Genomic DNA, 25,060 nt, shown 5'->3' on the forward strand with positions numbered 1-25,060 from the left:
AGTATCTATCAAAAGTGGTCCAATAAAGGAACAGTGGTGAACCGGCGACAGGGTCATTGGGCAGCCAAGGATCATTGATGCACAGATGAGCTACTGTTGCTCAAATTGCTGAAGAAGTTAATGCTGGTTCTGATAGAAAGGTGTCAGAATACACAGTGCATGACGGGTCAGGGCTCTTTCTGCAGCAAAAGGAGGACCAACACAATATTAGGCAGGTGGTTATAATGTTATGCCTGCTTGGTGTAGAAAATAAATACAAAATATTGCCAAATCAGATTCAAGAATTCCTCAGGGATGTAGTTTCAGCCCATTTAAAACCTTCAAATTCCAAGAATCCTTGTAGGAGATTCATAAAACAAACTTAAGCCTCATTTGTCAAAACCAAAACTTGAGCTGTTCTGAGAAAAGGAGCTGCTTTAAAAACCTAATTAACAGCTTCTTTTTTATTATCTTTCTTGCTCACGACACTGACAGGAAAGAGCAGCTGTACAGGAAGTCCGGACCATCATTGTGAATCTTCACTGAAAGTAGGATTAATAAAAAAAAACCCAATTGTGATAGGAAGTGAAAGAACAACAGTTTCGCAGAGGCTTTTTTTTGTCATTTTAGTTCTTCAAATGAATTTTAATGGAAGCGTGTTTCGTGAAAAGAGACTAAAAAAGGAACAGAATGAAGAATTAGGGTTTTTTTTTTATTTATAGCACTTCATTGCATTTTATTAGCAAACATGAGCAGTGAATCTCCAAGAGTCTCCAAATTCCTTTGAGTCATATTAACAAAAATATTTTTAGAACCTGGTTTAATGAAAATTATTGGAATTAATGACTTTTTGTCCAGACAAACAGTCCACAAGGAGTGAAGGAAAGCACTGTCGAGTGTTTCAGGCAGCGGTAGCAGCAGGACAGGAGTGAGGAGAGACACCGGGCCGAGTGAAGGCCAAGCTGAACTCTAACACGTCTATAATATGACCTCTGGACAGGCGCAGGTTCCTCATGCAGCCCCGGAAAGATGTTCTGGCGCTCAGACAGCTCTGCTTCACGTTAGCTAAAACATGAGGAGAAGAAACATTAAACATTACTCTATATTCACTTACAGTAAATGTGTTATGAAGCAAAAAAGACAGAAAGCTGTGTAGGGGAGAGTGGCCATACCCGGATATCCTCCAACATAGATGGGGTTCTTGGTCTCGGCTGAGGTCGAGGAAGAGTGTGGGTTCTCTGCGCTCACGGTTATACCGTCTACAGTCAGACTCAGGCTGTGCTTCAACTTCTTGGCCACCAGAGAGTGCCAGCGGCCATCACACATCCTTGACCTGCTTCTGGACACGGCCGAGAAGCGTCCAGCACCGTTATTCACATTGAACACCACCTGCATACAGAACACACACACGCATAGAGCAACATTACTCCTTTTAAGCGAGCACACAGACTGCTCCTTACTCCTTTAAACTCATTGATGTTTACCACCGTGGTGCTGAATGCTCCATTCTGATTGGACCACAGATATTAAAAATTCTTACTATAAAAGCAGCTCTGACGATAAGGTGAATCACAGGTGTGTATAAACACACTCCAATATATTACTGTTTCTAAATTAACAGCTAAATCACGGGGCTAGTTGTCAGTGTGGTGACATTTTCTCTTAGCATTTGTGGAAGGAGGAGTCTCCAGTGTCAGTGCGTTGGAAAAGAGAGATAAATCTGTAACATTAAGTTTTCAGTTTTATGCTAGAACATAAAAAGGATGAATAAAAAACATGAAATGTGACTTTAAACTGCCTTTCCTGTAAATCCCTGCCATGTTATTCTTTACATATTTATGGATACAAGACAAACAGCTGTCTAAATAACACCGACAGAACACCCAGGGTTAGACTAGTATATGCACACTGTGTTCAGTGTAGACAGAAGGTTAGAGTCCTGACCTGTCCATCGATGAGCTCCAGTCCGATGGCGTCCACTCTGGCACTGCTCACTCCCAGCAGAACCCCATCCAGTGCAGTGGAACGAAACTCCAAGCTCACGGTCACATCAGAGCCCACGTAATAACCCTCTTTTACTGAAACACAGACAGAAACCAAGTACGCAGAGCTTTAGTGTTTCCTGCTGTTCCTTATCAGCACTGAGAAGAAAAAAAAATCTCTTCATTTTTTAATTAAACAACATGAGCATTAAAACAGCTGCGGTACAATCGCTTAAGAGAGAAATGACTCAGGGATGAAGTCGAGTGTGAAGTTAGATTGAGCCGTGTGTGATACTGACTGAAAGCGGCGTATCCAGAGCCGTTGAAGAAGGAGCCGTCCTGCACTGAGCTGAAGCAGGAGCCGGTGTCGTAAGATGCAGCTGGATTGTTCAAGTTCAGTTCAGCATTGTTCAGCTTGACCTTCTGCACACAGCTGGCTAGACTGTGGGTCACCTGCAACACACACACCAGAAGAAAATCACTCAAATCTGTCATTTACTGGTATTTTTAGTGCACTACATTATGCCACAGTACACTTCTATTGAGGTGGCACAGTTAGCCTGAGATGGTATGGTATGTTTTGTTTTGTTTTTTTACTTAATTTGCATCTCTTTTCTGTGTTTGTTGTATTCTTCATAGATGTCATGTATCTACCAGTAATATTTTTTGGCATGTCTCTCGACCCCAAGTTTAAGAATTTGCTCTTTTCAGAGGATCAGTTTAGGAAAGAGATAAACACTAACGTTTCCAATCCTCTTGGCTGTATATCCTGTCGGCAATCCACCCACGTAGAGCTTCCCTTCCACATCCAGACTCTGGCCTTTAATGGTTGTTCGCTCCGACTCGGCTCCATCAACACTGATCAGTATGCTCTTCTTGCTGAAGTCGGCCCTCACCTGTGTTCATGCAAACACACACATTAATATACATCCCACAAATCATGTTCTCTTATGCAAGATATTCTCTGGCGGTATGAAGCGGTAACTCACAGTGTGCCACTGTCCATCATTGATGTTTGTGAGTGATGTGGTGATAGCAGGTCCTTTGCCCAGGTCACAAGAGAACAGCAGTCGACCGCCCAGCAGCTGCAGCACTGCATAATCCTGCTGATTAGCATTAGCCATGTAGTACAGGATCCCACTGTGAGCCAGCGTACGGATCGACAGCTCAACTGTAAAACTGCAGAGAAAAAGCAGAGCAATTAGATGGTGTTTTTTTTTCTAGAGGTCAAAAAGTGCATAATGTGACCATATTAACAGACCACATGCTTTTTTTTGGAGTATCCAATCGTTCTGGCCTTGAGTGCCGCACTGACAGATTAAAGCATGCTTCATCCTCATCAGGATTACACACTCAGGAAAATCTGATATGTATGTTTACCTAGCCTTGTATAATAAGATACAAACCAGAACCGTGTGGTATGTTGTTACAGTTACTGGACCTGCTTTTTCATAACAGCACAAGAGCCGTGAAGTACTGATTAACCGTTTATTTATGTTTCCAAACCACAGTATTCTTGGGAAGGACGTGATGTGGGTGCACTGGGCCGTAGCTGAGAACAGGACTGGATGTGAACGTTTGTAAAAGTTTCTGAGATTCTGGCTCCTGAATAATGTACATGCAAACATATGAGGTCATGTTCTCTATACTGTTCATGAATAAACAGCTGTAGCATTCAAGAGGAATGACAGACTAAATGCAAAAGAGGGCAAAGAACTTGTATATTCTTTAGGAATGGATTTAACAAGACGTGTCAGTGATCCGATAATAAATCCATATGTTTGGTTTGTCCCTAAACTTTATCTCGGTGCTTCATAATGTATTTAAACCTCTAACCTTCCAGCTGCTATTAATCCATGCTATAAATGTGGGTGAACTATATATACTGGAGCATATGGTTCCTTCAAGCGCTTACCTCGACCTGACCGTCTTATTCTTGAAGCTGAACATCATGTGACTGTTTCTGGAGAGTCCAAGCTGGTGTGCACCTGGGATACTTTCTGTGTTGTCCATAGCAGCGCACTAAGGAATTACAAGTACCATATTAGTACATGCCAAGGTGCAACATGATGACTTATCACTTGAACTGAGATTTATCTTGTTTTGACAAAGCACAGTGGAATCTAAAGCATGTGACAGAGCGTCTACATACCTAAGACATAGTTTTCTGTAAATAGACTAATAACTGAGCTAGTTCATAGTGAAACTTCCTTTTGCGTTAAACAGCTCCCGTGAAGCATTGTGCTCTGTGTTCAGTGATTGTGTCATAACTATATACTGTGATGACCCTGTAATTACTAATTACTCTGTATTGTCTCTGCGATTATATATATATATATATCTTATCACACAGGCATCAAACGGCGTATATTAGGATCATTGGCTGAAATGGATCTGAAATAATTCAAGCGAACCTGTAAACATTTTTGCTTCTGAAATCAGTGAAACCAATTCATTTGATCCACACTGACACAGAAATGAATTGTGGATATAAATACTTAATACAGAGTTAAACTCTTTCACTCAGTCTCAGTAGGCTTCTGGTAAATTGTGCGTCATTAGGGATTAGATCTAAAAATGATTTGGGGAGGTAAAGCTGTCCTAATCCAAACTCCCTCCACTATCCAAAGAGATGAAATGGAAAAATTAGAACTGAGGATTTTAGAAAGCTGCTGCCAAGTTTCAGCTAAATCTTTAATTCTGTTTACAGCATTGTGTCTGTCACGTCCAAATGTTATCGCTTTAACAGGTTATCTTTTTATTTTTATTTCCACACTCCCTACTTAAACATTATTTATCAATGTTGATAGTTTGTGAGTGTGTGTGTTAACTCACAGTGGTGGCTCCAGATGTAACAGCACCGAGTTCACTGGGAGGTGATAGGGGTCTTTGGTCAGGGCCAGCAGTGGGCTCAGGCTCTACATCACCCTCGTCTGGCAGAAGCAGACGTTTAGGACGCTCCTCCAGCAGGCAGCTATCCATGTCCACGCCCTCATACTTTATTGCCCCTGACAGGTCCAACAGCCTTACATACACACACACACACACATAACGTTAACATTACGTACTGGCCATGCAACATACATCTTAAAAAAAATATTTCAGAATCATGCTGTTCCGGTGATGAGCCAGATCATTTACTTGATAGAAAAACATTGGCATCTAAAGAATGTCACTACCTGGTACAGTACGTCATTTTTCTGTAAATCTGTGCAGTTAATAATCTTGGCTAGTCATCGGTACAGTGACAACCATCACATATTTGTTCCAGAGATATCTTTTTAGAATCTTAAACCTGTTTTCGCAATACTTTATTGTGTATTAAACATACTTATAACATACATACGTTATCTAACATGCTTAGATAACGTTAATTTTGACTGATTAACTTTCGCCTTTTTTTTTTTTATAGCAGTAATGCAGAAAATAATGTTAGTTTAGTGTAATGTAATGTTAAGAATTAAATACTACAAATTACAAATACTAAATAAAATAACATTAGTGTTTGATGAAAAGAAATAAATCTTTGGAAATCACTACAAGAACAGTAAAGGGAAAAGTCCAGATAGTTGAAAACAATAACAGTGTGTGTTCCTAATGATCTCTAAACCGGTACATAAGGCTGAACTGTGAATAATTAACAATAGCCCTGCCTCAGCATGATGTGAAGTTTTCTTCTTTAAACATTGAAAGCAAGACTTTAATCAGGAATCAGGAATTTAGTTTCCTGTAAAGATAAAGAAGTCTGCATTCTATACTAGCTGCTCTAGGACAGCTTCTCTTCCTAAATGAAATGCAGGCGAACCTGCTTCAGACGGTTGTGTAAGGGTTGAACAGAGTCACAGTAACTCACATGGTGTCCACAGCCATGTTCCTGATGCAGCCGTAGAACGATGTGGTGGAGAAGAGTGCTCCAGTGGCCTCTCCTGGTGGAACACCTCCAATGTAGAAATGACTCAGAGTAAGAACTTTCTCTGAAGTTGAACCCAGCCTTACTGTTTCCTGCTGGTCCTCATCCACATACACTGTCAATGTCCTGTAACAAAATATACACCATGTACCATAAACAAAATGATTAGCGCTAATGTCTACTAATTCAGGTAATCATACTGTAGAGTTCTCTCCTATTGTACACGAGAGCAAACACCACCGGACGTGAAAAAAGCTCCTGCAACATCACAGACAAACACTGACTTTATTCACCTTTACATTGTGTAATGTAACTCTGATTGACAGTTAATGGAGTAAGGCCAATATCATGAAACTTCAGGCCACTTAGCTTATATTTTTATATTTATACTAGAGCTTATTAATGAAAAGTGTATGCTTTTCAGAGGAAAACATGAATCATAGTGACGGGTCCAGACCTTTTGTTCCGCTGCAGGATGAGGGAGTGCTCCTGTCCATCACTGAATGTGCCATTTTGGGATTTGACAATAGCTTTGTGCATGCCTCCTCCCTCTGCCATGCTCACGTGGACTTCTATTCTGCCTGACACCAGCATCACAGCCAGGAAAGGCTAGAGAGACAGAAAGATGTAGAGAGAGAGAGAGCTCTGTTAATTGCATTTCTGTATCCCACTACCTCACCACATCCCTCTCATTATAAGCCTAAAGCAGCTACTGGAAGTAAATCTCAAAGGGGGCCAACATAATTATAAAAAGCTACCACTTCACAGGCTAAAACGCCACATATATAGATTTAATTCGTGCTCTTTAGCACTGATGTTGTGGAAGTGTTTGGAGTTTAGCTTGCGTTTATACCTGCTGCGTGTGTCTGCGCCTGTGGCTGCTGCTTGAGCTGAAGCCTGCCAGGATAATACCACTGCTGTTTCTGGTGGAGAAGCTGCTCATGAGCTCACTCTGAGGACCAACAGTGACTTCAGGCATCTGCACATATCCCCCACCCAGCACAGACATGCTGCGGATAGGCTACAGCACACACACACACACACACAGATTATTATCATAAAGGCTCAGTATCTCTGGTTTCAGTACAAGATAGAAATCAGATGTTTGGTAATTCACAATTCTGCACACAGCCTAGAGGAAAAACCCTGAATTGTTAATTCCTACATTCCAGCTTGAAACAAAATTAACCTCAAATATTGCATCAGCTCAGACAGTGTGCTGCTGGCACCTAGGACTGAGCAGTATGACAGTATGAAATGAATATTGATTATCTTCAGTACGGCTCTAACACTGACCATTCCAGTTGTTTCTTAAAGGAACAAGTAACTGATTGAAAAACAAAAACAAACACCTTTTTTCCAGAAAAGTTGAATAAATATTTTTTTATATCAGTACATTTTTCTTGCAAAGATGTGTATAGCATGCTGTGAAAATCACACATTTACTAATGATATCTACTCTAGCCTCTGAGGCTATATTAGTTTTACATGCTGTGACATTTACAATGTTTTACCACCTTATTCAACAAGCACACACTGCCCTCCAGTGGCGAACATTTGTAATGTGGAGCAGTGAAATTTCATTTCTGTAACTTACCCATGCCCATACCCATGCCTGAATGCAGGAGAGAGATAAACCTAAACTGCTAGTGTGAAACACCAACTTCCCATTATTTATTCTGGCTTCTTACCTTTAGGATACAGCCTTTCTTTACACTGTAGGCCTCTTTCAGTAGGTCAAAGTTCGTGCGTGCAATTTCAACATTCTTGATACAGCCCACATATGAGCGTGCAACAACCTGCCTCCTGAAAGAGTGAGGAAGTAAAGAGTTTATTTTCAAGAATGGATAAAAGAATGGATGAAATCTACCATATACATTATATAAAGAACTGATATGCAGTTATAAACCACTCTATGCATATTATGGAGACGTTACCTGATTGGCCTGGATGCAGGCAGCCCACCAATGTATATAGGGTCCAGATCTGATCGGTTGAGGTCAGAGGCAGTTCCAGGAGACTCTGCCTCTATGATCTCTCTCTCTGATGGGGTGTCTGCAGTCATTATGGATAAATAGCCTGCAGACAAAATGGATTCGATCTCTGTTACTGAGTGAACAGGAAATCTTCTAGATAAAGGTTTTACAGTTCCTTTCTCAAAAGGTCAGTGCCATTGAGAATGAATCGTATAACATTGCATCTGTTCAAAACATTCTTAATAATGTGTAATAAATAAAAATTTAACTTTACCTTTGCGTTTGTTGCGATTCATGGCAATCTTGTACCACACTCCTGTATTGTACACTTTTGTGGAGGTCAATGTGAGAGGTCCTGAGCCTAGTTCAAAGGTCAGGTGCACTTTGCCTTCTACCAATTCAATGGACAAGAAGTCTCTCTGCAAAAAAATAATAATGTGTGATTGATGTGCAAGGCTCAAACAATAACCAGAGACACTGTCAAATTGGAGCAATATAAAGGTTAAGGTATAGGTATAAACTATTACAAGGAACATACAGTGCCGTTGGAAGCCAGATAAAGCAGCAGGCCGTTAGGTGAAAGAGTTTTGAAGAACATAACGATGCTTGTGGATGTGGGACGCAGAGACTTCACTACCACTGAATATCCACTGCCGTCAAAGTGAAAAGAGGTCTCCTCTGTCTGCGGCCTAACATAACAATACATCACAACCACAGCTATAGATTAGTAGACATAAAAAGGGCACAAGCTGTAATATAAAGCCCTCTAAATGTTCATAACTTATATAATATTGACATTTACAACCAAGTAATCAGACTACATTACCTCATAAAGCAACCACCACAGCTTCCTTCCCTTTCAGCGTAATTCCAGAGCCCGATGTTCTTCTCATTCAGAGATGCTTCACCAATACATCCTGTAAAGTGAGTCATCTTCACTGCTGAAGATTTCTGGGAAGATACGAAATAAGCAAAATGTAAGTTGGATGAATACATAACACACGAGCTCTTTATTTTAATTTAAAGCCACACTGCCTACCTTAACCTGTCCACCCAGGCCTCCAACAAACACCCATGTGGATTTGTTGACCTCCATGACTGTGGATGAACCTGGTGCCGTGGTCTTGACTGGGGGCATCGGCTCTGAGTCCAACTGCTGAACAGTGAGGGAGCCTTGCCTTCCAAATCTACAAAACAGTAGCACAATTACAGCCTAATGAAATAACTAAGCCATGGTTACTCTAATCCAGTTGTGGTAACTCTCTGACCTGCACACTTTCACAGTTTCTCTCATTCCAGTACATACACAGATAATAATAATAATTAGCTAATGAGCTATGATTGGAGTAATGAAATCCTGAAACAGTGGTCATTAGTGATGAATTGATGAAGCCTCATAAAGCTTTTGAGCTTGTTACATTGACCAAAAAGAGCATGTCATCTACTGAATTGAGAATAATATCGCTGCCATAATAAGCGCCTTCATACATTGATTCTCAGAGAACATTTATTTACCCTGCAATATATTTACTTTGTATAATAGTGATTTATTTATTTATCAACCACCAAAACTAGTAAAACATGTTATGGTGTCAAATGGCATTCAAATCTTCATCAGATACTCAGCAATGGAAATTTTACACATGTCCAAAACAGTATGCTTTGAATCAATTGAATTAACTTAGTAATAAACTATTTCCCAGACTTGAAACTAAATAACTAATCTCTATAACTAATCTCTATAACTAATCTCTATATCTCTAGCTATACAAGGTTATCACTAGAGTGCAAAACATACCGAGTGGCATTAATTCTGTGCCATTTGTTGTTGTTTATCTGTAGGTTAGGGTACTCCAGTTTAGTATGACCTGAGCCTGAATCCCACAGGAAGGCCACTTTTCCATGCCTCATCTCAAGAGCCATGAAATCCACCTGATAACGACATAACAGCTCAATTAATAACTGAATTAAAAAAAACACATTAGGAAACAAAGAAAGTTAATAGGAGCATAATGCCTTACACTTGAGCTGCTGCCCATGTAGAAGAGCAGGTTGTCTGGTTCTGTCGTTTTCACCGTAAGGGTGAGCGTGTTGAAATTGCTGGAGGTGATTTCGGGTTTGTATGCACGCACACAATTCATGTCTGCTGAAACTGCAACTTTGATCTGCACACAAAAAAAGGATCCAACATCAGAACAATCTCTTATTTAAGTAAACTAATCAGAATTATCATCCATCCATTGTCTATATCCGCTTTATTCCTAATCAGGGTCATGGGGATCTGCTGGAGCCTATCCTAGCACACATAGGGCGAAAGGCAGGGGCACACCCTGGACAGGTCTCCAATCCATCACAGGGACACATATAGACAGACAACCACACACTCACTTCTGTGGGCAATTTAGAATTACCAGTCAACCTAATGTACATGTTTTTGGACTGTGGGAGGAAACCGAAGTACCCGGAGTAAACCCACACAGGCACGGGGAGAACATGCAAACTCCACACAGAAAGGCCCCTGCCTGTTCGTCAGAATGATCATGTGATTCATATAACATAATAACACTGACCGAGGCTGCTTGCTTTCGCGCCTGGTTGATCATCTCCTTTATTTCAGACAGGTTCCTGCTCAAGTTCTCCCCCAGCAACTTCAGAGGTTGTAACCTGTCAAAGAGTCTCTCTGTCCTCAACTGAGCCTCTTTTAGCTTAGATTCAGCTGCACTGGCTAATAAAAGAGAGTAATAATTAATTAGTTGATGAAGAACTGTGCTGTATATTGAAGGTTTGTACACTATTGCAAATAAAAATGTACTCTTTCAATAAAGGATTTAGAAACACACCAGTTTCCCCAGAGTCTTTAACCATGGCATTAACCGTGCTGGTGCTGCTGTTGGCTGAGCTCACAGCTGAAGATGATGCCTCTAGCTTTATGCGGTAGTCCTCCAAATGCTCTAGAGCTTTCTGTAATGAGGCATTGGCTTTCTCTGCTTGCTGCTTTGCCTCAAGAATCTGCTCTCTATTTCCTGCAAAAAAGAGTAATACTGACTCAGATAAGTGTTAACACATACATATTAAGAATTAGGCTAAAAATCAGGCTGCTGCATTTGTAATAATACATTAGCATGTTTAAGTTTGCACTCATAGTAGCATCAGCAGAAATCTATACAGCGGTGGTCAAAGACATTGGGGTTATGTTTGAAATGTGTGTGGAGTCTTACCACTGGGCAGGCTGTTCAGGTTGATGAGAGCCTCAGGGAGCAGCTGGGAGAAGTTGTGCACACTCGCTCTGACTACAATGAGCTTGCTATTTACAGAACTGACATTCAGCTCAAGCGCTGGTAAATGAGATAAACATAAATAAGATTTAACCAAGATATATGGATTTATTTAGATTTCTGTGGTATATATCTCTGTGTGTGTGTGTGTATGTGTGAGAGACCAATTACCTTCAGTGTATTTACTCAGATCTGCACTTTCATTAAGAAGCTTTAAGCTTCTCTGCACAGCCTGTTTCCCCAGTTCACTTAAGGACTTGTTTGAATGGAGAGTCTTTTTTAAAGAAACGTGGTGAGGAAAAAAATATATGAAAATAATATATAAAAATATATAGTCAAATAATCCATAAATTCAAGTATTCTAACAACCAAGATTAAATTCCCCATGTTTAAGATTGATTCTTCAAAAGTTTGTTTGGTTGACTCACCAGGTTAAGGGTGTAACTAGCATTCTGAATGACTGACAATGCCACATCTTCAGCCTGCTGGATGCTGCCGCTGATGTCAGAGATACCCCGGGTAGCGGTAGTGGCATTTAGCGATGCGTCTCTAACCCCAGACAAAGTACTGCACCACAACAAGATAAGATTTCACACACACTGTATAATGGCTTTTATATCTGACCATCATAGGTTATATGAAGCACATATATATATATATATATATATATATATATATATATATATATATATATATATATATATATATATATGTGTGTGTGTGTGTGTGTGTGTGTGTGTAAATCTGAAATTTTGAAAATGATTATAGCATCTCAAACATTTCAAACACCTGCTAATTGTCTGTGCCTCTTTCCTGAGTGCTTGGGCGTGGTCCTCTGCACTGTACACTAACTGTAGAGCATCTCTTTTGGTCAGCTCCATCACTAGAGTGTCCACATGCTTCCTTACAGTGGGGCTCCACTGCAGCAGCTCCTCCTTAGCCTCCTCCACCTTCTGATAAGCCAGTGACAAATAGACTCATCACTCCAACATCATACACCAACAGTCTACCTACATCATGTGTATCATACTCAAAACATGTTAGACATTAGCTTTGAATTCTACAACACTAAATACATATTGTGTATTGTAATATTTATTGTAAACATTTTTCACAGCACTGAGAGTATTATATACTTTGCAAGGGTTGCTGCATAAAGGTTTAATAACTGAATATGACAGTAAAATATCAGGCCTCACCGCTGTGAGATTGCGCATGTCTTCAGCGATGTTGAGTGCATCAGTCAAAAAATCCTGACCTTCCTCCAGATTTGCCTCCACTGACTGATTCAGACTGCTCACATTATTCCTCAGCATCTGTCCAAACATTCACGTACTATTAGTTCGCACGACAATTTAATATTTTCCATATATTTATCCATTCCATTATTGAGAAATCCCACCATAATAAACAGCCAAGCATCTAACCAAACACCTAAGTGAAGAGGACCACTTACCGTGTACGCCTCCAGATTAGTGTGGATATTCATCAGAAGATGTTCTGTGTGATTAGTGCGATTCTTGGCTGTGTTTATGAGCTCCTGGACATCCTGGAGATGCTGGTGATGCCTGGCTAGGTTTGTGGAGATGTTGTGCTTCAGACTCTCAGTTTGATTGAAGGGCTCCACTATTTCCTTTTGCACTCTGTCAAGTACCACCACTGCAGCGCTGCAAACACAATATGGTATGCATTTATATACGAAATAATCCAGCTTTAGTGTGTTGGATTAAATGTTTTCTTATATGCTAAATTAGTTGGATAACTAAACTAGCTAATGTTAGTGAAGCACACATAACACCATGGTAAAGCATGTTAAATGGCTTACCTGAGCTCTTCTACAGCAGTGATGTTGCTGTTGCCCAAATCAATAGCCCTAATATTCTCCAACATGGCCTCCATCTGCTTCAGCAGAACAGCACTGTGTCCTTCCTGCATCTCCTCTCTCACTGTCTCATTGAGATTGCTCACTTCCTCCTCCACAACTAGACCAAACCCAACCGACCATATGAGTGACACTTCATGCAATGCTATATTTACTCATATGAATAACACACTATCATAAAATCTAGTTATGAATACAGAGGTCATGTACCTTGGATGGCAGTATGAATACTAGAAATCTGGTCAAGAAGACCTTTTCCTTGATTAAAACTCTCCTCAGAAGCCCGCAAAACATTGTCGCCAAAATCAGATACGTTCATAGCCTAAAAGTAAAGAAGGAAAGGTGTTGAAAGAGCTGCCAAGTAAATTCACTTATTTATCAGATCTGAAATAAGATGTGATGTGAAAACCTTTTGTTGCAGCTGATCCACTTGTTTAGCGAGATTGGTTACATCTACATCTCTCCTGTTCAACTGATAGCTCGAGTTCTGCTCCGATGACATCTTGGTCTATTTGAACAGCAATATTTAATGAAGTCGTTGATTTATTTTAAAATATTAGGGTAGAAATTTATCCTGCCCAGATTTAAACACTATCAAATGAGTTGAAATCTATTTCTTGTTGGTTAATTTCAGAAAAGTCTAGATTGTGCACTCACCTGAAGCTCTTGGGTCAGGTTCTCCAGGCTGATCAACAGGGTATATGGAGCCAGAATGACACCACTGAGGTTTAGGGACTGTATTGAGGCCTCTACAGCATCTACATCATCCAGCAGCACCCCAGTGCATTCATCATTGCATGCTGAAGAAAGAATTCATTGATTATTAGTTAAGTTTTTTATGGTATTTACATCACTAAGTATACCTTATGCTTAAATGACTTTTTCAGGACTTTATATTTTCCTAATAACTTCAAGTTCTCATGAGCTACAGAAATGCTTTTTGATGAGTTCCAATGTTCTAAAATGGTGTTCAGATATGGTAACAAAATTAAAGTAAATAAAGATTACTTGGAGAGTGTAACATGGTGCTCTGAATATATGCGTGTGTTTGCATGTGTGTGTTGGGTTCAGGGTACTCACACACACACTGGTCGTCAATGAGGACATGTCGGTCTTCACACTGGTCACACAGATGACCTCTGAACCCAACCTTGCACTCGCACCTCCCCGTTTGCGCGTCACAAATGTTGTGCAGTGAGCCGTTCTCACTGCACACACACTCCTCACACTTCCCACCTGGTTGTGAGGGGTTACCATAGTAACCCAGTGAACACCTCTCACAATAGCGGCCCTCGTAGCCAGGTTTACAGGCATTACAGAGGAAATCACCAACGCCATCCAATACACATGTGGGGCTGAAACTGCAAAAATACAACACTAAGAGTTAGTGCGCTTGGCATTTATTACTCTTATTATCAAGTATTACATTCAAGCAATTCGCATGCAATGAGGATGTAATATTAATAGCCGAATGTAAAACCAAGAAGAAGAAGTAGAAGAAGAAGAAAATGCAATTGTGTTTTGGGGTCTAGGAGTGAGAAATATTACCTGTTGCTTTGCAGTGGACAAGCACAAAGTGAGCAGTCACTGATGGATCCCCTCACCTGGCCATAATACCCCGGGGCACATACATTACAGTGTTCTCCTGCTGTGTTGTGCTGACAGCCCTGGTTTAAAAAAAGGAATAATCAGGACTCATAGAAATAAAAAGAAAAAAAATAATAAAGCAAATGTTTTTATGCCTAAACTGTGTCAGTGATGTTGTAATAGGTATACAGACAGTATAAACTGTAAAGGTCAAAAGTGCTAAATATGATAAATATAAATATGATCTTACCAGGCACTCGCCCGTATCCAGGTCACATGCCAAGCTATGGTTATTACACTGGCAGGGCACACAGGGCTGAATCAGAGGCCTATTCTTGCCCTTCATATTGAGCTCAGATACTCGCTGCCTATAGTAACCAGGAGCACATTCCTACAAAACACATGCAAGCACTACAGTGTTAATTTGCACAGAAAAACACACTCATGAAAATATTCATAAAGGAACAGCATTGAGTATTAAGGGAAAAACAAAAACCTAATGAAGTTGTTCATTATCTCATTTTTGTACAACTGAGCTATTACGGGTTAAGCGCCATGCTCAGAGGCCTAGCAGCAACTGCCTGGTGGACCTGGGACTCAAACTCAAAACCTTCTGATCAGCAGCCCAACCTCTATCCACTTTAACCACTAAGCTACCACATCCCCTACAGATTGGTCAGAGAAGGTTTATGTAATATATGTAATATATTATATATAATATATAATATATATATATATATATTTTCTTGACTGCCTTCATGATTTTTAAAAGTTTTCAAAAGTATTTGTAAATTAAGATCAAATCATCTGAATAAATAAAAAGTTTATTATATTGGTATTTCCTATAGTTGTTTACACCTGCAAAATAATTCAACTGTCATACTGAATTAGGTTCACAGTGTACAGAAAGTGTGTGTGTGTGTGTGACTGAAAATGTTTCTCTGTAGGATCTCTGTTTCAGATACTAGTGCATGTGAAATAAACACATACATTTTTACATGTATGTCTCATGTCTAGCGGGACATGTTGCCAAAAACATATACAACTGTTTGCTCATTAAAAGTTAGTAATACAGCACGTGTGAGAATTTCACATTATTCTTCAATACCATGGATGTACAGAAAAAATACTAGCGCTACTACAGTAGTCCCCGCAGACAATGAGGGACTGGTGTTAGTAGTGAAGACATCAGGAGTCCTGGAGTTACCTGACAGGACAGGCCTGCATAGCCTGGGGGGCATTCACATATCTCCACCAGCCTGGCCAGCTCCATGCCCTTAGGAGCTTCATCCACATCTACTGCTGTTTCCATGGAGATATTTGAGATCCTGGACAGAGACAAAGAAATGGTTTAGATTTGCTAAAATAAAAAGACTATTAATTATTATTATTATTATTATTATTATTATTATTATTATTATTATTATAAAGGCAGAATTAAAAGATGCTGAAAATGCACTAGACTGATAGAAATCATATGAGTCATTTCAGGGTGCTGACCTGCTTTGCTGGAGTCCTGTCCCATATGAGGCTTTGATGATGATGTACTCCACATTACTCAAGATGGACATGAAGTCTTCGTGACTCACGGCTTTCTCAGACACTGCATTGAAATACTTCCACTTGTGCTGTCCAGACAAAAAAAAAACAGATCTTATCTTGTTACCCCACCTCCTAGATCAGTTCTATGTATTCTGCATGCTGTGTGAGTGTGTTTATGAAGCCCACCTCTGTGAGAGGGACACGCTGTGTGGTGCGAACGCCATTCTCTGGAGCAGGCATGTCAATGTATATCACCAGCTTCCTCAGGTGTCCTCCCCTCATCAGCACTTGAGGCTCATGATTGGACAGGCCTGATCCATCCACAGCAGCAAAGATTACAGTATATGAGAGTTCACCACCATAGGACAGCAGCTGCGGAGTGAATATAAGACATCAGCTCAATTGTGCCACACATATCATATCTCTCATAGTGTATTTTCTACTGACACTGAAGGAAACAATGAAACATTCATTTTATTGCTGTAGAACAAAATATACAGCTTAAAACCTGTTTTAATTTTATGTCTAATTTTTATATATTTATATTTAAATGCTTAAGAGCCAATGTATATACAAGTGTGAGCTGTGTTTGTCTATAGAACAATTTTTAAATGGTGTTTTATTGGACATAACGTTTAATGCACTATATAGTTTCTAAAATTTCACTGTAGTATACAAATATAATAAAATGAAGCCATTTGGTATTTGCCCTGTTTATTTCTATATGGCTCAGAGGTTGCAGGTAAAAATGGCCGTTTCATTAGCTGCAAAATTATAAGCTAATTAACACTGTAACCGATTTTTAAAGGAATCTGAGTTTAATGTGTTGTACCTTGCTGCTCTGAAAAGGTTGGGGCAATCTCCAGTAATAAGGTCCAGTGAGAGTTGAACCAGTCTGGAGCTGAGCCACATCCAGCAGGATTTCTCCCTGTGTGTGATAAACACCCTCTAGTGTCCCCTGCAGGTCACTCTGGCTCACTACATGCAGACGCTCAGTCGTAGGGCCCACTGTTATCTAATAGAGACAGAAAGAATTGTGTTTGAATATAACAATAGCAAGGAATCATTAAATGCCAAAGAGCTGTCAAACAGAGCATCTCCAGAGCAAATCATATTAGCGATGATGGCTGTTATTTAGTCAAATCTTTTCATACTGCACATATGCATTGTCTCACAAATCCAATGTTTCCTTTTGCACTTCCACTGCAGATAAAACTGGCCCAGTTGTTTTATTCACAACAGCATGAACACTTCAAAATCCAATTCCAGCCTATTTCATGTAGTAATAACATCATGGCATAATAACATCCTATACATGTCTGATACGCGACCTCTGTCTGAAGTGTAATCATGCAAGGCTGATAACTGAATTAAAAATCAATAAGAAGAGGGGTTGTAATTCAATTATCATGTCATTTGCCCCCCCCAAATCCTTCAATACATGCTAGCCTGTCGTTACATCCCTTTTCATTCTGACTGTATCCATACTCTCATGCTAAGTAAACTATAATGCATTCATCCTTTTCTTTCTTTGAGTATACTGTGAATTTCTATTCAGTGTTTCTAATTCATCATCAGCTCCTCAACTAATGCACACTGCTGCTGACTGCTACAAAGCATCTGCTCCATTATACACTATGGCTTTGCTCTAATTCAAATCCTACATTAGGTATATAACACAGAGACATGAAAAAAAAAAGCATTAATAACGCTCTTTTCATATGGTGCATCTTAGGAACAGTAGAAGCTGAAAAGGGCAGTGCACTCACTGGCACTCTGACCAGCCCACCGAGCTCCTCACAGATGGAGGAGACCCCAAAACAGAAGCAGGGGCTGCAGCCAGCTGGATTCTGCCTCCACAGACCAAATGTCCCACTTTTACATTCATCACAACCACCACCACCTACATTCTCCTGAGAGAGCGAGAGAGAAACGAGTGAGAGAGAATGTAAATGAAAAAAGGGAAATATGTTCACATATGCCATAAGATCAATAAAAGGGATATTTATATTATTCAAATATCATATATTCCAGTACTGATTTACACTTTGCAAAAAGAGTATTTGTGGAAATTTAAATGTTAACATTTTAATTTTTCATTAAATATTGTGGAGAAATCTGTATATCAGGAAATACATGAAATTAGATCAGATAGAAATCACTTGTTTTTGCGTTTACACTTCCTTTTTTTTTTAAGGCTAATTTCTATTTTCATTATTGTGACAATTTTTGAAAAGCACAAAATAAAAAAATCCCTACTGAACAATTAACTACTCCTTATATAGAAATCAGGACATGAAAATTCAGACAATCTCCTCTTACAGAACACAAAAGTAGCAGCGCTGACACAAGAGGGTGCCGTAACACTACCTTGCACACACACTTCCCGTCGTCTTCACAACCACACACTCCCAGTTCTGCATCGCAAAACTCCTCGTGGGTGCCGTCAGCGTTGCAGTTGCATGCAGTGCACTCTGGGAAATTCCTAAAGCCTAGAGTGCAACGGTCACATTTCTGAGAAGTGAAGTGCGGCCTACACACACACTGACCACTGAGCAGGTCACACTGAGACGAGTTTGAGCCGGCGGCATTGCATTCACATGACTGGGGAGACGGAGAGACAGATGAATATTCAGTTATTAATGGAAAGCTACCACAGAAATCTTGTAAATAAGATGTATCTATTCATGGTCTACAAGAGGCAGTTAATTCCTATATATATATAGATTTGCTATATTATTTGCTATATATGTATTTTGTTCAAACAGAATGTTGTCTTTAATCAAGTGTTAAAAGACAACATATTGGGTACACATACACTGAACAATTAAATTTTTGGGCTTTGCCTTCATTAAATTTCTGTATTTTCTCCAACATTGATCTGATTTATGAGAAACACAGTATACTGTTTTACAGGCCCACTTGAGTAATCTGGTAAATGGCATATTACCTTGCATCCAGTCACTCCATCATGACCCCAGTGATCATCGTCACATGCTTCACATTTCTCTCCTCTGGTGTTTGGTGGGCAGATACACTCGCCTGTCTCGGCATTGCAGTTACCGTGTGTGTGAGCACAGTTGCAAGCTATATGTAAGAGTAGACAATTTATAGAGTAAGTACAACGTCCTATCAAATCTCAAAGGTCATTTCTGCAGCTCTCATCCTGAATGATTTTACACTGCATCTGTGATTAAATTGCAGAAAGAGGAGTCTCACGTGTGCAGCCGTCGTCTGTGAAATTGTAGTAGCCGTGCAGGCACCGGTCACATTTATCACCTGCGACACCAATAGTACACTGGCACTGGCCGTCTTCATCACATGCTTCTGATACTGATCCTGACTGGTTGCATTTGCACTCTCTGCAGCCATTGCCGCTGTTAATGCCGAAGAAACCGACCTGATGGGATACAAACAACAGACACACGTTACCAAAACATTTTCATTGAATGAAAAAGCGAGAAAAGAAATGAAATACTTGGTTTTAGTTGGATATGCAGAGAGAGAGAGAGAGAGAGAGAGAGAGAGAGAGAGAGACAGAAAGTCACATGTGCCTACAAATGCCCTACAGAACAGCTTGCCATAACAAACTGTGAACAATTATTATCCAAATAACAAATGTGAGCTCTGTCATTCATCATGATTAGATCCGTTTTGGCCAAATGTCAGGCATCACATCCAACAGGGACCCACTGGAGCTCCAGACTGCCCGGGACTCAATTGTCACCACTTACCCCAGCCCAAGCATCTGACACCGGGCTTGGGGAACAGCTGCGCCCCTTTTACGCCTGATTTCTCGCCAAAAAATCTCTGCCCTCTTTCACCAGCATCTCCCTCCATCCGTCCAAATGAACGTGCAAGAACATATGATCAATCCCATGCATGTTTCATAGCCATTCTTTCAGTGCCAAAGACCACTGCGTTGTAACTATAATGAGCTATTAACCTTAAAGAATAATAGTTGTATTAATCTTAATATGTTAGTTTTAAAATATTAATATATTTTAATATTATATTGAACATACCTGACAGCGGTCACACTTGTCCCCCTCCACATTGGCTTTACACTCACACTGGCCAGTTATAATGTTACACACACTGGAAACTGAGCTGTTAGCATGGCAGCCACAAGCTAAACACACACACACACACACACACACACAAACAAATAAATAAATATAATAAGACATGCTAATGCAAACCCTGAATTATAAAGAGTGCCAAGATATGCAATACAAACATTGTCCTCTGGATGGCACTATAGACTCATTTTCAAAAGTTATTTCCCACAAGTTATTTATTAATGTTCAGAAAAGTTAAATGCAAATTAAATAAAGCCTTATCATATTCCGTCTCTGTTTGGTGAAAGGACGATGTCATTAATGGAAAGCAATTTCACATGCACGTACCTTGGCAGTTCTTAGCTATAATGGCATCACCGTAGTAACCATCCTGGCAGCGTTCACAGTGTCGGCCTGCTGTGTGTCTCACACACTTTAAACATTCGCCAGTAATAGAGTCACAGTAGCCTGGTTCAGACGGGTCCACGTTCCCATTACACTCACACACTGAGCATTTCTGACCAGGGATAGTGGGGTTGCCATAATAACCATTAGCACACCTGGGAACAGAGAGATGCACATACAAAAAATAAATGCTTTGTAAAAACACAGGAGAGGTTTCTAGTAAATCTAGTATTCTAATAAAGCCTGTTTGTAGAACTTTCTAAGTATAGCCCAATTAAAGCAGCACTTGTTTTACAAGGGACTTGTAAACTTCTTGTTGTAAACTTCCACTTCTTGTTTTCTTAAATTCTCCTCTCTAGAGAAACAAGTAGTTCTTTCCTGAATACTTTTACACATCATCATAAAGTTATTTTGTCTGTGCATCCACAGAATTTGATGGAAGTTTTCTAAAATTGTGTCAAGACGTTTCGTTGCTATCAGAGTCAGATCACTTTTTCCCCATACAGACATCACTGAGCACCCATTAGAAGACAAACGAAAGTCAATGAAAAGAAAAGGGCAAGCCCACAGTTGATTAATTTGCTCAATATAATGAAATCTATAACAGCTGGTATTAGGCCTGAATTTATGTCCACATACACAACCAACTTATAACTTATATTTTTCCAGAAACAACTGATCTCGTCATGTGTGATGCAAACATCTGGATTTTTCGGAATAAAACCTATTGAGATCATGCATTAATTCATAACTATCCAGGTTTATCACTTAGGAAATGAGCAAATATTTTAGTTGGCTTGAGAAACAAACACTGATCAAATGAGGCTCGTAAGTGATGATGTAAGTGTATGCAGTCTCTTGTTCAGGTATAACTGTGCTAGATTTACCTCTCACACTTGGCTCCTGTGTATCCTTGCTCACACTGGTCACATGTGACCTCTCCAGGACCTCGCAGAGTACAAGTAGGACTGAAGCTGTAAACATAAAAATGAACAACTGACATTTTGCACATCTTTTATTGTGTCCTGCAGTGTTAAGATTCTTGAAGTGAGTTTTCTCCAGTCGATCCAACTCTCTAACAGACATTCCCTGACTCCAAGGATACAAAAGGCAGCTGAGGACTGAGTGCCAGGATCTCACACACACACACACACACACACACACACTAACTCACTTGTTGGACGCCAATGTCAGCGGGCAGGCGCATCGCTGACAATCTTCCTCCGTGCCTTCCGAGGGGTCACCATAGTAACCTGGCAGGCACTGGTCACAATGTGGTCCTGTAGTGTTGTGGGAGCAGTCCTGAAAAAGAATGAGTATTTTATACACACACACACACACACACACACACACAAACACACACACACACACGTCTGGTGACTGTGAAAGCCACAGCATATGATTTACATAATTTTCATATTCATTTTCATATTATAAATCTGTTTCAGTCAACAGATTATATAACAGTAGCTGATAAAACTTTGTTTTTAGAACTTTTACTCACCAGACACACTCCATTGATATCACACTCGGTGGCATGATCATTACATTCACACTGCAGACAGTTGCCTCCAAACAGGATGCCTCCAACTCGATAAAACCCAGAAATGCAGGTCTAGAGAGAACAGAAAGCAGGAGGAAAAGGGAAATACGAAGCAAATGAAACTATTCTAATTAAAAAAACCAAACATTTAATTAAAAATTTAGAATAAAGTCTCCTGCCACTATTTGTACCTCACAGGAAGTTCCGGAGTATCCCCAAGGGCACTCACACTGCTCCACATCTGGAGATATGTTGGAGCTTGTGGAACTGGGATCAGCTACGACCATGTGCACAGTGCTTAACCTATGAACAAGAGTTCTGAGGGTCAGCATTATATCTAAATAGTGATTATTTGTCTAAAAAGGCAGATGGAAATGCACCCAAGAAACACTGCAAGCTGATTAACATTTAAGCATTTCAGTCACGTTGCTTTGAGTAAACGTATCCATCTTTTTAAGCGGCATTTGACGATTAAATATCTCATCAAGACCGTAAATCATAACACTCATCGCTCACGAATGAAGTTAGCATCATTTAGGAAATTAAAAACAGCATGCAAAATCACGTTTTTTGATTTGCCGCTGATCTTTTGCATAAAACTACTTAGAAGGAACAGCGCAGAGGGCTGAGGGGTTGATGAGTTGATTTGTATATTACGCAGGATACAGAAATTTCAATGGGAATCAACCTGAATAAAAATGATGTGTATTTTCAAATCTTGTCTGAATGAATTCCAGATGCATGAAAACAATCGCGTGTATCTCCATTTTTCGGACTTTTATTATTAAACTTCTTTATAGATAATCAGAAACATTGCAATAATTAGCAAAGCGAAGTTGCCAATCAGCTGCCATGATAAACAGACTAGAGTAGGTGTTAACATGTACAGTATATATTTCTCACCTCAGCACTCCATCCACAGTGGTGTTGAGGTGAGCTCTGATCCTGAGACTAGCCACGTCAGCGAGTACGCTCATCAGCTCGTCTCTCTGCACCCTTCGCTCTGTGTGTACGTCCATGAAAACATGCGGCAGGAGTTCCAGGGCCACCTGCTGCTCTCTGTGAGGATTCAGGAATACACGTCTGGGGAGAAGCAGGCGAAGCGCCTTCCCATTTCCCTAGTGGTGCGGGGCAGAAGACATTATTACACATAAGATATCTCACCAAATTATTATATACTGTATATTTTTCATTTAATTTTATTATTATTATTATTACTCTGTCATGCCCATTACACCAGTCCCACCCATCAGGCGGCTCTCCCCTGAGGGCGAAGGCTATCAGATGCTTCCTCCGAGGCATGTGAAGCCAGCTGACCGCATCTAATCGACTTCTGCTCAAGCAATCTCAAGGGGAGGAATAACACATTTGGAGGAAAGAGCTATCTTCCTACTTCTGCATGCATGAGCTCACTGACTACTGTCGCTGTGATCGATAGGAGAAAGATAGTATGTCAGCCAATTTTGGCCTCCTGGACCCCTGACCACAGATAGTTGTGGCGTTCTTGGGGATTTACACTTGTGACCTCCAGATGATATGGTAAACCATGTCTAAGCTAGTGTAGGGAGCCTTATCACTTATCCAAATGAACCTAATCTTATTTAGTCTTAAAAAGAGCAATGAAACACTAGATGTCTGAGCAATAGTCGTAGTGGTATTGTACAAGGATTGCCGGAAATACAGCTTAGTAAATTATAAACAAGCATAAAAGCAGCATGTAACTTACCTCAATAATCACATCAAAATGTGATGGGAGAGTTTTGTCCACATTATTGTCAACTGATACATCATATGCCACGCTGAAGTTTAGGAAGTTTCCATATGCAGTCAGCTACAGTGGAAAAAAACAAAGATGCAAATATCAGATCCGGCTCTAGACTTTCATTAAACACTTCATTAAGTGAAAATCTTATCAACGACAATAACAGCTGGACATTTGTTGGACTTTCTCATGTATACTAACATGGGAACAGGACCGCTAAATGAGGACTGTTTCTAATGCTAATTACCTGCCTCTTCACTAAGAGCTGGTGATGCTGAGAGGGATAATTACGAATTTCAATTTAATTAATCACCCAGGGGATCAACTGGCTACAAATATTAAGTGTCACCCTGGTCATGTATAAGCTCATTATTTCCACATGTAGTAATGAGTCTGTCAGTGATTAGGTGTAATTAGAGGGCAGGAAGGGCAGTAGAAGGAGCGTGAAAGAGAGGGAGAGGGAGAAAAAAATTGACAGAAAGACAGACCTTGTTGCTGAGGAAGGGTTCTGGAGCAGTCCAGGCAGATACAGTGTGGTAGCTCCTAGCAGCGGTAGCGTTATTAGCGATGATGAGGTTGTCCTCTATGATAGGGGCTGTGAAGACTGAGGTGCTGTGAGTTCTAGGACGGAGCCAACCATCTCTGTGTACAATCTGGGAAGAATGGCACTTACTTCAAAATTCAAGACGAAGCAAGCATATTGCTTACTAATTACACAAAGTACACTGTCAGATCGTGTGTGTGTGTGTGTGTGTTTGTGCAAGTAAGTCTACCGAGGTGGTGGTCCAGGTGGAGCTTTCACACACGTCAGAGACACCGAAACAGAAACATTCAGTGCAGCCCTCTGGGTTACGGGCCTGCAGGTTGTAGAAACCCTGCTTACACAGGTCACAGTTTGCCCCCATCACGTTGACCTGAAGAAGCACAGACACAACACTCTCAGTTAAAACAGATTCCCACAGCAGATATGCTATGAGAAGTAGTTTACATGCAGAGGAGCTCTTTACTGAAAATTGTAGTCTAACAAGCTGTTAATATTTCATATGGCAGTTAAATCAGAATAAATCTCATCTATACAACTCAGTCAGAACAGAGAAAGCAATCCAAAGCAATTTCGAGCCAATCAAACAAGTTGGGTAATCTGCATAATAATCTA

The 25,060-nt window shown here is 40.2% G+C and overlaps 1 protein-coding gene across 2 annotated transcripts in view; it reads right to left on the reverse strand.

Moving 5' to 3' along the window:
• Positions 1 to 87: 87 nt before the first annotated feature.
• lama1 (laminin, alpha 1) overlaps positions 88 to 25,060 on the reverse strand; it is a 39,732-nt gene continuing 14,759 nt past the window's right edge. The window contains exons 11-62 of one of the 2 annotated variants that reach the window (XM_058390789.1): positions 24,678 to 24,818; positions 24,393 to 24,557; positions 23,869 to 23,973; positions 23,046 to 23,260; positions 22,334 to 22,445; positions 22,104 to 22,214; positions 21,774 to 21,901; positions 21,487 to 21,573; positions 20,543 to 20,754; positions 20,159 to 20,265; positions 19,353 to 19,533; positions 19,084 to 19,220; positions 18,504 to 18,737; positions 17,903 to 18,046; positions 16,966 to 17,148; positions 16,320 to 16,505; positions 16,092 to 16,219; positions 15,799 to 15,919; positions 14,842 to 14,982; positions 14,553 to 14,671; positions 14,085 to 14,365; positions 13,662 to 13,804; positions 13,414 to 13,512; positions 13,215 to 13,326; positions 12,948 to 13,104; positions 12,579 to 12,789; positions 12,322 to 12,438; positions 11,912 to 12,072; positions 11,551 to 11,689; positions 11,294 to 11,396; positions 11,066 to 11,182; positions 10,688 to 10,870; positions 10,418 to 10,572; positions 9,869 to 10,012; positions 9,646 to 9,779; positions 8,887 to 9,034; positions 8,674 to 8,798; positions 8,386 to 8,536; positions 8,122 to 8,266; positions 7,809 to 7,950; positions 7,563 to 7,677; positions 6,725 to 6,892; positions 6,329 to 6,480; positions 5,815 to 5,997; positions 4,797 to 4,986; positions 3,877 to 3,983; positions 2,951 to 3,140; positions 2,705 to 2,857; positions 2,261 to 2,414; positions 1,924 to 2,057; positions 1,152 to 1,368; positions 88 to 1,044 (exon numbers count right to left, since the gene is read on the reverse strand). In XM_058390789.1, the coding sequence (XP_058246772.1) occupies positions 881 to 1,044; positions 1,152 to 1,368; positions 1,924 to 2,057; positions 2,261 to 2,414; positions 2,705 to 2,857; positions 2,951 to 3,140; positions 3,877 to 3,983; positions 4,797 to 4,986; positions 5,815 to 5,997; positions 6,329 to 6,480; positions 6,725 to 6,892; positions 7,563 to 7,677; positions 7,809 to 7,950; positions 8,122 to 8,266; positions 8,386 to 8,536; positions 8,674 to 8,798; positions 8,887 to 9,034; positions 9,646 to 9,779; positions 9,869 to 10,012; positions 10,418 to 10,572; positions 10,688 to 10,870; positions 11,066 to 11,182; positions 11,294 to 11,396; positions 11,551 to 11,689; positions 11,912 to 12,072; positions 12,322 to 12,438; positions 12,579 to 12,789; positions 12,948 to 13,104; positions 13,215 to 13,326; positions 13,414 to 13,512; positions 13,662 to 13,804; positions 14,085 to 14,365; positions 14,553 to 14,671; positions 14,842 to 14,982; positions 15,799 to 15,919; positions 16,092 to 16,219; positions 16,320 to 16,505; positions 16,966 to 17,148; positions 17,903 to 18,046; positions 18,504 to 18,737; positions 19,084 to 19,220; positions 19,353 to 19,533; positions 20,159 to 20,265; positions 20,543 to 20,754; positions 21,487 to 21,573; positions 21,774 to 21,901; positions 22,104 to 22,214; positions 22,334 to 22,445; positions 23,046 to 23,260; positions 23,869 to 23,973; positions 24,393 to 24,557; positions 24,678 to 24,818 (7,851 nt within the window). In that variant the 3' untranslated portion in view covers positions 88 to 880. Of the gene's footprint in view, positions 1,045 to 1,151; positions 1,369 to 1,923; positions 2,058 to 2,260; positions 2,415 to 2,704; positions 2,858 to 2,950; positions 3,141 to 3,876; positions 3,984 to 4,796; positions 4,987 to 5,814; positions 5,998 to 6,328; positions 6,481 to 6,724; positions 6,893 to 7,562; positions 7,678 to 7,808; positions 7,951 to 8,121; positions 8,267 to 8,385; positions 8,537 to 8,673; positions 8,799 to 8,886; positions 9,035 to 9,645; positions 9,780 to 9,868; positions 10,013 to 10,417; positions 10,573 to 10,687; positions 10,871 to 11,065; positions 11,183 to 11,293; positions 11,397 to 11,550; positions 11,690 to 11,911; positions 12,076 to 12,321; positions 12,439 to 12,578; positions 12,790 to 12,947; positions 13,105 to 13,214; positions 13,327 to 13,413; positions 13,513 to 13,661; positions 13,805 to 14,084; positions 14,366 to 14,552; positions 14,672 to 14,841; positions 14,983 to 15,798; positions 15,920 to 16,091; positions 16,220 to 16,319; positions 16,506 to 16,965; positions 17,149 to 17,902; positions 18,047 to 18,503; positions 18,738 to 19,083; positions 19,221 to 19,352; positions 19,534 to 20,158; positions 20,266 to 20,542; positions 20,755 to 21,486; positions 21,574 to 21,773; positions 21,902 to 22,103; positions 22,215 to 22,333; positions 22,446 to 23,045; positions 23,261 to 23,868; positions 23,974 to 24,392; positions 24,558 to 24,677; positions 24,819 to 25,060 lie in introns of both variants that reach the window. The other variant, XM_058390788.1, reaches the window with a different exon arrangement.

This window comes from Hemibagrus wyckioides, linkage group LG01, assembly GCF_019097595.1.
Source record: "Hemibagrus wyckioides isolate EC202008001 linkage group LG01, SWU_Hwy_1.0, whole genome shotgun sequence".
Classification (NCBI taxonomy): domain Eukaryota; kingdom Metazoa; phylum Chordata; class Actinopteri; order Siluriformes; family Bagridae; genus Hemibagrus; species Hemibagrus wyckioides.